General features: G+C 43.7%; 1 protein-coding gene across 4 annotated transcripts in view; it reads right to left on the reverse strand.

Moving 5' to 3' along the window:
- The window catches only part of ADAMTS10 (ADAM metallopeptidase with thrombospondin type 1 motif 10), a 240,291-nt gene that overhangs the window by 121,221 nt on the left and 104,243 nt on the right, over positions 1–14,827 (reverse strand). For 3 of the 4 annotated variants that reach the window (XM_069741673.1, XM_069741657.1, XM_069741665.1), the window contains 2 exons: positions 9,607–9,909; positions 4,802–5,219 (listed from right to left, as the gene is read on the reverse strand). In XM_069741673.1, the coding sequence (XP_069597774.1) occupies positions 4,802–5,219; positions 9,607–9,752 (564 nt within the window). In that variant the 5' untranslated portion in view covers positions 9,753–9,909. The remainder of the gene's footprint in view (positions 1–4,801; positions 5,220–9,606; positions 9,910–14,827) is intronic. The other variant, XM_069741682.1, reaches the window with a different exon arrangement.

Consider the following 14,827-nt stretch of genomic DNA (forward strand, 5'->3'; position numbering starts at 1 on the left):
CAGACGTGCCTATCTGCTCTCTGCAAGTCAGAGGACATAATATAGCGCTGTGCTACTGGCAGCTCATTGCAGCAGCAGCTACTCTTTTGTCTCTGTATGTTGTCTGTTCTTTTGGACTTTCTTTTGGACTTTCTACTGGCTTTGGTGCCTTTATGGACTCCTACTTTGTAACCGCATATTGATGGATGGTTTATACTCTGTGGATCGTACTGTTCCTGTATGACGGACCATTGTGGGAAGGCGGAAACCATTCACCCATACAACCAACTGCCTCTGGACACGCAGCGCTGGATCAGCACCTGGGTCTGTCACTAATACGTACATCCCCCTACAGGTACATGCAATTCCTAAATGGATACCAATGATGCGACGCACCCATGAACATGAATCTAATGCAATCACTACCAGCTACAGTTCCACAATACACACAGCTTCTACCTTGTTGGTTACTGATGCAGACATCCGTGTGAAGAGGAGAACACTGGAAACAGTCAGATATGGCGCGTACTGGAGCAAAAGACAGGGACATTGACCTGCTGATTGCCCCTAAGTCTGTCACTAAACGTGTTGAGTATTCAAGGGATCAACTTCTGGAGCTGAGCAGGATGAAGGCTACTCCAGCTGTGGCCATACCACTTGTTCCCTGTGAATTGTGGAGACCTTTCAGAGGCTGCAGAGCAGGAAAAAAGGTGAAGTCCAGGAGAAGAAGGTTTAAACCAGCAGTCCCATCCATTATCATGGGTAATGTACGCTCGCTGGGAAATAAGATGGATGAACTGCAAGCCCTGTGTAAAACCCAGACGGAGTTCAAGGAATGCAGTCTCATGTGCTTTACAGAAACCTGGTTACATGGGGAGGTCCCTGATTCAAGTGTCTTGATTCTAGGGTTTCACATGGTTTGGGCTGATAGAGACAAAGCTAAGTGTGGTAAGAAGGAGGGGGTGGGGTAACTGTGAAGGAAAATCATTGCTGTCAAAACAGTGAACTCTTAGCAGTTGGCCTCAGGCCCTACTATCTACCTATTGAATTCTCCATTTGCATTACAGTAGTCGTGTATATACCTCTATCCGCAAACCAGGAGGCAGCTGGGGAAGTATTGTCAGGGGTGTTAGATCGCCTTCAGACAAAGCACCCAAACTTGTTAACTGTAATCTCTGGGGACTTTAACAGAGCCATGATCTCAAAGGCTCTTGCAAAGTTCTATCAATATGTAAAATGTGCTACAAGGGACAACAGTATATTAGATCTCCTCTATGCGAATGTTAAGATGCCTATTCATCGTCTGCTCTGCCCCCCAGGGGAAATCAGACCACAACCTCATACTATTATCTACATCATACCAACCTGTTATTAGCAAACAACCAGCGACAATAAAACTAATCAGGAAGTGGACTCCAGTGGCAGAAGAGGCTCTAAAAGACTGCTTTGACCTCACAGACTGGGCGGTGATATGCAACAGGGGAGAGCATGATGATGTAAATGATACTGACGGGCGAATAACTGATTATATAAATTTTTGTACTGACACTGTTGTACCAGCTAAAAAGATTCGATGTTACACAAATAACAAGCCTTGGATTACAAAAGAATTGAAACACTTACTAAGCAAGAAAAAACTGCCATTTAAAATGAAAGATACAAAGAAACTGAAATTAATACAAAGGGATCAAAGAAACTGAAATTAATACAAAGGGATTTAAAGGGGAAAATTAAGAATGCCCATGAGGCATTCTGAATTAAATTAGAAAATAAATTATCACACAATTCCATGGAGGTGTGGTCTGGCATGAAACAGCTAACTGGGTTTAAGGCAAAGCAGGAGCGTGGTAAAGTAGATCTGCCGTTGGCTAATGAAATGAATGAGTTTTTCAACAGATTCACCAACACAAGCACAGCGTCATCAGGAATGGGAGATGGAGCTGGGAAACGATCAGCAGCATTGACATTGGGGGATAAACTGCCTGCTTTCACTGTCTCCCAAAGAAACGTGAGAAAACAGTTTAGTAGACTAGTTATTGGCAAAGTAGCTGGGCCTAATGGCCTCAGCCCACGTGTCCTCAGGGTGTGCACAAACCAACTGTGTATTGTCTTCCAGCACCTGCTTAACTGGAGCCTTCAATCACAGGGTGTATCAGAACTGTGGAAGACCACCTGCCTGGTGCCGATTCCGAAGACCACTTTTCCAACTTCCCTACAAGACTATCATCCAGTAGCCTTAACATCACATGTTTTGAAGTCCTTGGAGAGAATAATACTCGCCTACTTGTGTCCGAAGGTGAGGGCTTTTACTGACCTCCTACAGTTTGCGTACCAGCAGAGATTGGGGGTGGATGATGCGGTAGTGTCTCTGCTACATACAGTACATTCATTCTTGGACGATGATGGAACTGCAGTGCGCGCCATGTTCTTTGGCTTCTCAAGTGCTTTCAATACCTCACAGCCGCCCTTACTACGTAATAAGTTAACTGATATGGCGGTAGATGAGTGGATGGTGAACTGGATAAATGACTTCCTGACGGACAGGCTACAGTTTGTAAAGATGGGGGAGGTGGTATCTGGCAGCATATGGAGCAGTGTTGGAGCCCCTCAGGGTACAGTGCTGTCGTCCTTCCTCTTCACATTGTATGCAGCTGACTTTCAGTATAAATCAGATTTTTGTCACCTCCAAAAATTCTCAGATGACTCAGTGATTGTAGGGGGCATTGTGGGGGGCCGGGGGAGGAGGAATATAGAAGGATGGTTTCTGACTTTGTGGATTGTGCTGGACTAACTATCTAGAACTAAATCTAAAGAAAACCAAGAAGTTGGTGGCCAGTTATTGAAGGAAAAATTAGGATTACTTACCTATCAATATTGCTGGCCAGGAGGTTGAGATTGTTGAGAGCTGCAAATATATGGAGGTTCACCTCGACAGTAAACTCGATTGGAGATGTCATACAAAAAAGGTTTACAAGAAGGGAATGACTATACTTTCTTCGGAAGCTCAGGTCATTCAATGTGTGCAGTAAAATGCTGGAAATGTTCTACCAGTCCGTTGTGGCAAGCACCATTTTTTTTGCTATCACATGCTGGGGCAGTAGTGTGCGAGTATCTGACGCTAATAAGCTCAACAAACTTATCAAGAAGGCAAGTGCGTCTGTTGGCCTCCATCTGGACTCTTTTGAGGAGGTATTGGAGGATAGAATTCAGAAGAAGTGTAGGGCTATAATGAATAATAATATACACCCACTATATGAGCTGTTCTTGAAGCAGAAGAGCACATTCAGCAGCAGTCTAATCCTACTAAGGTGTAAGATGGAGAAATTCAGGAAATCATTTGTACCTACTGCTATGGGGATGTATAATAAATTCTTAAGGGTGGTAGACAACAATGACTGATTTCAGGTGTACTAATGTCAATTAACAGTGACTTATATACCTGAACTACCCACATATATTTGTTATGTAATGTTGTTATACTTGTGCAAGATTTGTGTCCTAATATTTTATGTACTGCTGTTTGTATTGCTGCTGTAATACCGTAATTTCCCCCGGGACCCGGGATTAATAAAGTGTACCATATCATATCGTATCGTATTACAAGGTCTATCAGTTCTGGAACGACAAACACGACAGTGGAGGTGGCTCATATACTTCATAATAGTGAGATCACAGATATCCTGCAAACACCATGCAATGCATGTTCCGCAAATCTGGAATGTTGGCCCAAAAAAAGGTGAAGAAACCTGAACTTCAATGTTGCATAATATTCTAAGAAGCGTTGGCTCAAGTTTGCAAAAAAGTGTGAAAAGTGGACAGTAGAAGAATGGAAACAGGTGATTTGGAGTAATGAGACGAAAGACAACAGACTAAGCTCTGATGAGTGCAAATGAGTCAGGAAGAAACAAGGGAAAAAGGGGCTAACGGATCGAAAATTTTAAAGAACTGTCAAGTTCGGTGGAGGAAGCCTGATGATATGTGATTGTTTTACAGCTAAAAACATTGGATACTTGACCAGGATTGATAGTGGTCTCAATACTGTGCTATATGTGAGTATCCTACAAGACAACTTACTTCGTACACTTGAAAAGGACTAAACAGTGTTCCAGTAAGACAAAAAACATAAGTCAAGATTAGCAAAGAAATGTTTCAATGACAATGAAGTAGAGGTGCTGGTTTGCTCTCACAGTCCCTAGACCTCAACCCAATCTAACATTTGTGGGTAGAGTTGAAGAAAAAGCTATATACACACCCAAGTGAGTTGGCCAGTATACATCAAGTTTGGGAATGTGTACAAGTGACCTGGGATCAGATTTCGGTTGAGACAAGCTTGAATCTAATCGAGAGCATACCCAGAAAGATTAAAGCAGTGTTGAAAGCCAAAGGTGGATTTAAACACCATACTAACAAAATAAACATGCAATGACATGACAAGAATCTGCATAACTAATCATATGCAAAATAGTCACAAGTCAATTCATGTCTGAGATAGTCAGGATGATTGTCTGTAAAATTATGGTAGTGATATGACGCCTGAAAGTCAAAAGTTCAAAACATTGCTACCCTTTTGCTCATCAGTGTATATAAGCATAGAGAAACATTACATTTAGGCATCAGGCAAGTTAGTCTTGCAGATTTTATTCCACTAATTAACACATCAATTTATATAATCTAAGCATTTAGGACATTTTAGGAGTTATTAAAAGTGTATTAAAATTTTTCAAAGAAAGAGCTGTAAACATTGGGGAAGTAAAGCTGCTATAGATATCTTGGAGATATAAAATACAACTTGTTTAATTTCTACGAGTAACATTTTTCTCACCAGTCCATTGCAGTTGCTAATAGCCACCTTGGAGTTCAACTGTTGATCCTGTATGTGGCCAACGTAATGACAGTCCTCATACAGCTCATGTTTCCAATCCAAACCTCCACTTTTCCAGTACTCAACAGTGAAGTGCTGTCCTAGTAGATCTGTTTGCAGGGTAAGATTGAGCAAGAAGCTAGAACTTTGAGCTTGTAACCGGTAATACATCTGATGGTCGGATTCATCAGGAATACTTCGTCGAGACCTGTGGAAGCTTGGAGGTGTTCGACGAAGGTTGTAGGTCAGGAACTTCCCACTCTGGTCCACCTGGGCAGGGAAGGCGATCTCATAATCGCTCAGTCGAGAGAGGAAATCTGCTGGGTCAGAGGAGAGGACTTCACTGGCTGCTGTCATTCCAACGATGCAGTGACTTGGGCTGAATTACAAGGCACCATGTCAACCACAATAACAATCATAACTTGAATGATTATAGGGCCAAAGTGTACTAATGGTTGGAACATTGTATATAATTGTGGTGCTGATTTGTACTTTACCAAATATGTTGTGACATGATTTTGTGGAACGTACTGATACATATGTATCCTTTTCAAAGTACCCCCTAGTTCTTAGGACAGTATTCCTTACAGACTGCATAGCTTTCAGTTATGCTTAATCTATCTATATAATCGTCCAAGGGGTACTTGCGTCTGTTTGTCTGTCTTTCTGTTTGTCTGTAATGGAAATGACGTGTCGCAGGGGTCGCAGCTGTAACGGGGCCCGGAGTGCCTAGGGGCCCGCCCAGTCCAGCAGAGACTGGGCGGACCAGTAAGGCTATGTGCACACATTGCAGATTAGGCTTAGGAATTTCTGGTGCGGATTCTGTCTCTCCTGGCAGAAAACGCACCTGCGGATTTGTCGCGTTTTTTCTGCAGTTCCGCAGTGTTTTTGTGCATTTTTGCTGCAGTTTTCTTGCGGATTTGCTGCGTTTTTTACCCCTGCGGTTTTCTATAATGGAATGGGTACAAAAACGCTGCAGATTCACAAAAAGAAGTGACATGCTACTTCTTTTAAACCGCATCGTTTCCGCAGCAGATTTTCTGCAAAGTGTGCACAGCATTTTTTTTCTTATTGATTTACATTGTACTGTAAATCAATTGCAGATCTGCAGTGTTTCTGCACCTCAAAAAACGCTGCGGATCCGCAGAGAATCTGCGACGTGTGCAAATACCCTAAGCACTATGAGCTACAAAAAGGGCTGACGGCCCTTTAAATCTTCTGAACAGGTCCTGGTGTGTGTGCACTCTCTCAGTGCGTGCGTTATCACGGGTGAGACTGCACTTGTCCCGCAGCAGAGCCACTCCACCGCAGAGAGCCGCACACCACAACTATGGCTGCCGCTGCTCTGTGCGCACAGCACCTGTGATGAGGTCACAGGAGGGGAGGAGTCAGGAGTCACATGATCAAGAGCCTCCGTGTAGTGCAGGACTCTGCTGGTTGCCATGGTGCTGGACGAGGGTAAGCTTTTGTGTGGGGTCAGGAGTGGTTTGTGTGGATGTAGCAGAGCCGTGTGTACGAGGTGTACAGAGCGGAAGCCATGTGTGCAAGGTGTATGGAGCGGAGCTGGGTGTGTACGAGGTGTACGGAGCGGAACTGGGTGTGTGCAAGGTGTATGGAGCGGAGCCGTGTGTGTACGAGGTGTACGGAGCGGAGCCGTGTGTGTACGAGGTGTGTGGAGCGGAACTGGGTGTGTGCAAGGTGTATGGAGCGGAGCCATGTGTGTACGAGGTGTACGGAGCGGAACTGGGTGTGTGCAAGGTGTATGGTGCAGAGCCGTGTGTGTATGAGGTGTACAGAGCAGAGATGGGTGTGTACGAGGTGTATGGAGCGGAACTGGGTGTGTGCAAGGTGTATGGAGCAGAGCCGTGTGTGTATGAGGTGTACGGAGCAGAGCTGGGTGTGTGCGAGGTGTACGGAGTGGAGCCGTGTGTGTATGAGGTGTACGGAGCAGAGCTGGGTGTGTACAAGGTGTACGGAGCGGAACCGTGTGTGCAAGGTGTATGGAGCGGAGTCATGTGTGTCTATGAGGTGTATGGAGCGGAGCTGGGTGTGTGCAAGGTGCATGGAGCGGAGCCGAGTGTGTGCGAGGTGTACAGAGCGGATCTGTGTGTGTACGAGGTGTACAGAGCAGATCCATGTGTGTATGAGGTGTACAGAGCGGAGCCGTGTGTGTACGAGGTGTATGGAGCGGAGTCGTGTGTGTCTATGAGGTGTATGGAGCGGAGCTGGGTGTGTGCAAGGTGCAAGGAGCGGAGCCGTGTGTACGAGGTCTACAGAGCGGAGCCGCGTGTGTACGAGGTGTATGGATCGGAGCTGGGTGTGTACGAGGTGTACGGAGCGGAGCTGTGTGTGTATGAGGTGTACGGAGCGGAGCTGGGTATGTACAAGGTCTACGGAGTGGAGCCGTGTGTGCAAGGTGTATGGAGCGGAGTCGTGTGTGTCTATGAGGTGTATGAAGCAGAGCCGCGTGTGTACGAGGTGTACAGAGCAGAGCCGCATGTGTACGAGGTGTATGGAGCAGAGCCGCGTGTGTACGAGGTGTACAGAGCAGAGCCACGTGTGTACAAGGTGTATGGAGCGGAGCCACGTGTGTACGAGGTGTACGGAGCAGAGCCTTGTGTGCAAGGTGTAGGGAGCTCAGCCGCGTGTGTAGGAGTAATTAGGTGTGGCCATTATACTGTACGCAATATGTGTGTGTTTGTGCGTGCATGTGTAGCACTGCGGGTGAATGTGCAGAGACGTAAATGGTTTTGTGTGTGTGAACGGGGAGGAGAGGCGAGGGCAATGATGGGGCTGACGGGGAGAGGGCAATAATTGGGATGGAGGGGGAGGAGGAAATGATGGATGTGGTGGAATGGGCAATGATGGAGGTGGAATGGGCAATGATGGGGTGGGGGAGGAAATTATGGAGGGTGGAGGTGGTGGAATGGGCAATGATGGGGGTGGGGGGAGGCAATGATGGAGGTGGAAATGGGAATGGGCAATGATGGTGGTGGGGGGAGAATGCAATGATGGTGTAGAGGAGGAAATCATGGAGGTGGTGGTAGGGCAATAATGAGGGAGGGAAGAAATGATGGAGGTGGTAGAATGGACAAAGATGGTGGTGGTGGAAAGCACACTGATGATATTGGAGGGGGAGAAAATGATGGAGGTGGTGGAATGGGCAAGTATGGTGATGGCAGCTGAAAAAACAATGATGATGGTGGTGGAAAGGGCAATGATGGGGATGGTGGGGGAAGAGAATATGATGGATATGGTGGAAAAGGCAAAGGAGGAAATGATGGAGGTGGTGGAATGGGAAATTTTGGGGTGGTGGGGGAGAAAGCAATGATAGTGGTGGTGGAGAAGGCAAAGATGGAGGTGGTGAAGAGAGCAATGATGGGGTGAGGTAGAGGAAAATAACAGGCATATATGAGGAAACAGTACAGGAGAAGGGGGGGGCATATCTGAGGAAACAGTATGGGGGATGGGTGCAGACAGTATGAGGAGCGAACGGGGGAATGTATGTGGACACAGTATGAGTAGCGATGTGAAAAATGTATGTGTACAGAGTTCAGGGAGTGAGGGTGATGGGATGTGTGCAGACACAATGGGGAGTCAGGTGAGCAGGCAGTATAGAAAGTGAGGGGGTAAATATATGAGGAGACAGTATGGTGAACAAGAGGGATGTGAGAGGAGACAGAATGAGGAGGGAGTAGAATAGTGTGGAATAGTGTGAGGAGACAGTATGGGGGAGAAAAGTGATTGGGCACAGAATAGAAACTAAGTAGTGGGGGCGTAGCATGGGGAACAGTGTAAGGGCACAGCCAGGAGGGGACAGTATACCAAGGAGGGGGAGTGTGATGAGAGAGTAAATACTGGGCCCTATACAGGGGGGGCACAGTAGGAGAGGACAGTGTGAAGAGGAGGCCGGTATGGAAAGGAGAGGTCAGTGTGAAGAGCATGTACCATAAAAGGGACAGTGTGGGGGTCATATTTTGGGCAGACAATATAGTGAGGGGCAATTTTTTATTCAGGAGCATTATAATGACACTTGTGTCTTTAAGGGCATCATGTGGAGATTTTCTGCAAAAGAGCGGAGAAGATGGAAGTCTGTAGAGACGGCTGTGGATGAGAAAACTCCACTCATGTTTTCATGGAAATGTATAATTGATGATTTTAACTGTGTTATGGGTGGATACTTCTATACTTCCCAGAAGTTGTTTGTAACTATGTGTGTTGTCTATGACTTCCAGCGAAAGTTGGGATGGTGTTAGGTTCACATTATTTTTCTCTGTGGTATGCTAAAAACAGTAATAAATAACTGAGTTCTTTGGATTAAAGAGTTGGAATGTAGTCTGAAATAATTCAATCATCTGTTAAGAGTTTAAAGAGGTTGCAAGGCCATTCTCTTTTTACTTTATGACTGCATGAGGGTCAATAGCTGCCTCTAATCATTGACAGAAATGGGATTTACATGAGTAAATGTGAACTAAAAAGTTGTTAAAATGACTAAATTGTAACATTATAAAATATATAAAGCTACACACAAAAAAATGAATGGGCAGTTGTCACAATAGAGCTTGCCTCCGAATCATAAAGTGTATTGCTGGATATTAATACAATTTCGAAGTAATCTACCCTCCTGCAGTTTGCCTCGACTGGTTATAACATCTGTTTCAGAATTCATTAGAGGTGTTGGCTGAGCTTTAATTCTTCCCTGGTATTTTTCACTTTACATGGTCAGACTCCCAGAGGACAATGAAGGAGTGACAAATAACTCTCACCTTCTGACCTCTGTTTGGGATTTTTGGTTCTTTTGAAACTTGACGACTTTGCTACAGTCATGGTGAAGGCCAAGGCCAATATTTCCCAGATAATTTTCATGGTGACCAGTCTTCTTTGGCTCGGCTTTAACTCCCAGTTTCACCATGTCTCTGTTTCTTATGCCTTCTCCCCACGACTACTAATCCAAGGCCTGTAAACACATCTTATCCAATTTTTAGAATGTTTTTCAATATTTTTGTTCCTTTTCTCTGATTTGTGTTTACGTTGCCAAATTTTAATTCTTTACTTATGTGTCTATGGACCTGAAAAAAAAAAGATTTTTACAGATAATTTTTTTATGGAATTTGTCTGAACAATATACAGTTGAATGTTCTGAATAATGTTTACCTAAGAGAAATTGAAATCTAGCATCTTTGTAATATCCAGTATGTTCCATCATTTTATTTGCTTTAATCAAATACTTTTTTTTATTTCTTTAGTTTAATCTGTGCAGTGTAATAAAAATCTCGAGTTATCTAAAACTGTCAACAGACAAGTTTCCACAGCCAGTCAGGACCAGATATTTGGCTGCCCTACCCATGGGCCATGTACACGTCTGTATGCCAAAGAATGATGATACAGTGACTTTTGGATTTTCAGCATGTATGCGTTTCAGGGTCATAGTGACCCCGTCTTCAGGCTAAAAACATCATCATACAAACAGTTGATCAACTATGGTTTAAGTACAAAAAAGGTGCCAAAACAGTGACACGACTTTAAAGACTTCCATTTGTCTGGCACTAACACAAGGCTTCATCTTTGCCTGGCCAGGACTGAACCACAGCAGGACCATTTATTTACATGCACTAAGAGACGTTGCTTTGTCAATGCCTCACATAAGGCTGAGCAGGCCACTACCAGGGAAACTCACTCCCTCACCCTTAACTCAGTTCTAAGCTGTGTTTTCCTGTTTATTTGTTTTGCTCACATATATAGCACTATTAATTCCGCAGCACTTTACTGACATCATCGCTGTTCCCATTGGGGATCACAAATCTAAATTCCCTATCAGTATGTCTTTGGAGTGTGGGAGGAAACCGGAGTACCCGGAGAAAGCACAAGCAAACTGGGGAGGACATACAAACCCCTTGTGGATGTTGTTCTTGGTGGGATTTGAATCTGGGACCCCGGTGCTGCAAAGCAACAATGTTAACCACTGAGCCACTGACACACCATGTTTCCCCATAAGCTCTTTTCCGTCTTGCATATTTACTTCTAATTCTAGACTTCACCTACAGACATCATTATGGGTTTTTTCATTCTAGATACCAAGTTAATATCATTAAGGGCAGGTGCAGGTGAGCATATTTGCTGTCAGAGAGCAATCATACAAAACATCGAATAGCACTAGGATCAATGTTAGTCTAATGTGCCATGCATATGTGTAACTTCCTTGATAAAGGCAAAGATTGCCGAAACATTGGATAAAATGATGTCTGTTGTTCTATGATGTTGGCTGTTCATTAATAAATCCACTTTTTGGAAGATTGAATATATCCGCTGCATGACCAGCTCTACCCTCGCCTACTGTATCCTCACCCATCCCTTGTAGATTGTGAGCCTTCGCGGGCAGGCTCCTCACTCCTCCTGTACCAGTTATGACTTGTATTGTTTAAGATTATTGTACTTTTTATTGTACTGTTTTTATTATGTATACCCCTCCTTACATGTAAAGCGCCATGGAATAAATGGCTCTATAACAATAAATAATAATAATAATAATAATAATAATTGACTATTTTGAGTGCTTTTTGAATACCTCTCTTTTTCCTTTTGAGCACCACCTATACTAAATTGAGTGCACCACTTTTGATCAATTTAATTTAGAGGCTCTGTAATTGAAATGAGTAGTTATAATGAGCATTACGCTGGGTCAATAAAGGTAGAGTAAAATCATTTTTTAGGCATGCTAATTGTACAGACACAGCTGCAGAGTGCACAGATGCTTATTGGCACAGAACCCCCACAGAATTTCATGCACAGAGCATGTTTTCACATTCCCCCACAGAAACTGATAACACATTTTATCCACAGAGCATGTTTTCACATTTCCCTAAGAAAGCTAATTAGGCATTGTTGCAGAGTGCACACAATGGCTTAAAGGCACAGTATTGCCACAGATATGGCTTAACCCCTTTACCCCCAAGGGTGGTTTGCACGTTAATGACCAGGCCAATTTTTACAATTCTGACCACTGTCCCTTTATGAGGTTATAACTCCGAAACGCTTCAACGGATCCTGGTGATTCTGACACTGTTTTCTCGTGACATATTGTACTTCATGATAGTGGTAAAATTTCTTTGATAGTACCTGCGTTTATTTGTGAAAAAAACGGAAATTTGGCGAAAATTTTGAAAATTTCGCAATTTTCAAACTTTGAATTTTTATGCAATTAAATCACAGAGATATGTCACACAAAATACTTAATAAGTAACATTTCCCACATGTCTCCTTTACATCAGCATAATTTTGGAACCAATTTTTTTTTGTTAGGGAGTTATAAGGGTTAAAAGTTGACCAGCAATTTCTCATTTTTACAACACCATTTTTTTTTAGGGACCACGTCTCATTTGAAGTCATTTTGAGGGGTCTATATGATAGAAAATGCCCAAGTGTGACACCATTCTAAAAACTGCACCCCTCAAGGTGCTCAAAACCACATTCAAGAAGTTTATTAACCCTTCAGGTGTTTAATAGGAATTTTTGGAATGTTTAAATAAAAATGAACATTTAACTTTTTTACACAAAAAATTTACTTCAGCTCCAATTTGTTTTATTTTACCAAGGGTAACAGGAGAAATTGGACCCAAAAAGTTGTTGTCCAATTTGTCCTGAGTACGCTGATACCCCATATGTGGCAGTAAACCACTGTTTGGGCGCATGGGAGAGCTCGGAAGGGAAGGAGCGCTATTTGACTTTTCAATGCAAAATTGACAGGAATTGAGATGGGACGCCATGTTGCGTTTGGAGAGCCACTGATGTGCCTAAACATTGAAACCCCCCACAAGTGACACCATTTTGGAAAGTAGACCCCCTAAGGAACTTATCTGGATGTGTGGTGAGCACTTTGACCCACCAAGTGCTTCACAGAAGTTTATAATGCAGAACCGTAAAAATAAAAAATCATATTTTTTCACAAAAATTATATTTTTGCCCCCAATTTTTTATTTTTCCAAGGGTAAGAGAAGAAATTGGACCTCAAAAGTTGTTGTCCAATTTGTCCTGAGTACGCTGATACCCCATATGTGGCAGTAAACCACTGTTTGGGCGCATGGGAGAGCTCGGAAGGGAAGGAGCGCAGTTTGACTTTTCAATGCAAAATTGACAGAAATTGAGATGGGACGCCATGTTGCGTTTGGAGAGCCACTGATGTGCCTAAACATTGAAACCCCCCACAAGTGACACCATTTTGGAAAGTAGACCCCCTAAGGAACTTATCTAGAGGTGTGCTGAGCACTTTGACCCACCAAGTGCTTCACAGAAGTTTATAATGCAGAACCGTAAAAATAAAAAATCATATTTTTTCACAAAAATTATATTTTTGCCCCCAATTTTTTATTTTTCCAAGGGTAAGAGAAGAAATTGGACCTCAAAAGTTGTTGTCCAATTTGTCCTGAGTACGCTGATACCCCATATGTGGCAGTAAACCACTGTTTGGGCGCATGGGAGAGCTCGGAAGGGAAGGAGCGCAGTTTGACTTTTCAATGCAAAATTGACAGGAATTGAGATGGGACGCCATGTTGCGTTTGGAGAGCCACTGATGTGCCTAAACATTGAAACCCCCCACAAGTGACACCATTTTGGAAAGTAGACCCCCTAAGGAACTTATCTGGATGTGTGGTGAGCACTTTGACCCACCAAGGGCTTCACAGAAGTTTATAATGCAGAGCCATAAAAATAAAACAAAATTTTTTTCCCACAAAAATTATTTTTTAGCCCCCAGTTTTGTATTTTCCCTAGGGTAACAGGAGAAATTGGACCCCAAAAGTTGTTGTCCAATTTGTCCTGAGTACGCTGATACCCCATATGTGGGGGGGAACCACCGTTTGGGCGCATGGGAGGGTTCGGAAGGGAAGGAGCGCCATTTGGAATGCAGACTTAGATGGAATGGTCTGCAGGCGTCACATTGCGTTTGCAGAGCCCCTAATGTACCTAAACAGTAGAAACCCCCCACAAGTGACACCATTTTGGAAAGTAGACCCCCTAAGGGACTCATCTTGATGTGTTGTGAGAGCTTTGAACCCCCAAGTATTTCACTACAGTTTATAACGCAGAGCCATGCAAATAAAAAATATTTTTTTTTCCACAAAAATTATATTTTAGCCCCCAGTTTTGTATTTTTCCAAGGTTAGCAGGAGAAATTGGACCCTAAATGTTGTTGTCCAATTTGTCCTGAGTACGCTGATACCCGATATGTGGGGGGGAACCACCGTTTGGGCGCATGGGAGGGCTCGGAAGGGAAGGAGCATTATTTGGAATGCAGACTTAGATGGATTGGTCTGCAGGCGTCACATTGCGTTTGCAGAGCCCCTAATGTACCTAAACAGTAGAAACCCCCCACAAGTGACCCCATATTGGAAACTAGACCCCTCAATGAACTTATCTAGATGTGTTGTGAGAACTTTGAACCCCCAAGTGTTTCACTACAGTTTATAACGCAGAGCCGTGAAAATAAAAAATCTTTTTGTTTTCCCACAAAAATTATTTTTTAGCCCCCAGTTTTGTATTTTCCCAAGGGTAACAGGAGAAATTGGTCCACAAAAGTTGTTGTCCAATTTGTCCTGAGTACGCTGATACCCCATATGTTGGGGTAAACCCCTGTTTGGGCACACAGGAGAGCTCGGAAGGGAAGGAGCACTGTTTTACTTTTTCAACGCAGAATTGGCTGGAATTGAGATCGGACACCATGTCGTGTTTGGAGAGCCCCTGATGTGCCGAAACAGTGGAAACCCCCCAATTATAACTGAAACCCTAATCTAAACACACCCCTAACCCTAATTCCAATGGTAACCCTAACCACACCTCTAACTCTGACACACCCCTAACCCTAATCCCAACCCTATTCCCAACTGTAAATGTAATCTAAACCCTAACCCTAACTTTAGCCCCAACCCTAACTGTAGCCCCAACCCTAACCCTAACCCTAGCCCTAACCCTAGCCCTAACCCTAACCCTAACCCT

This window comes from Ranitomeya imitator, chromosome 1, assembly GCF_032444005.1.
Source record: "Ranitomeya imitator isolate aRanImi1 chromosome 1, aRanImi1.pri, whole genome shotgun sequence".
In the NCBI taxonomy this organism is placed as follows: Eukaryota; Metazoa; Chordata; class Amphibia; order Anura; family Dendrobatidae; genus Ranitomeya; species Ranitomeya imitator.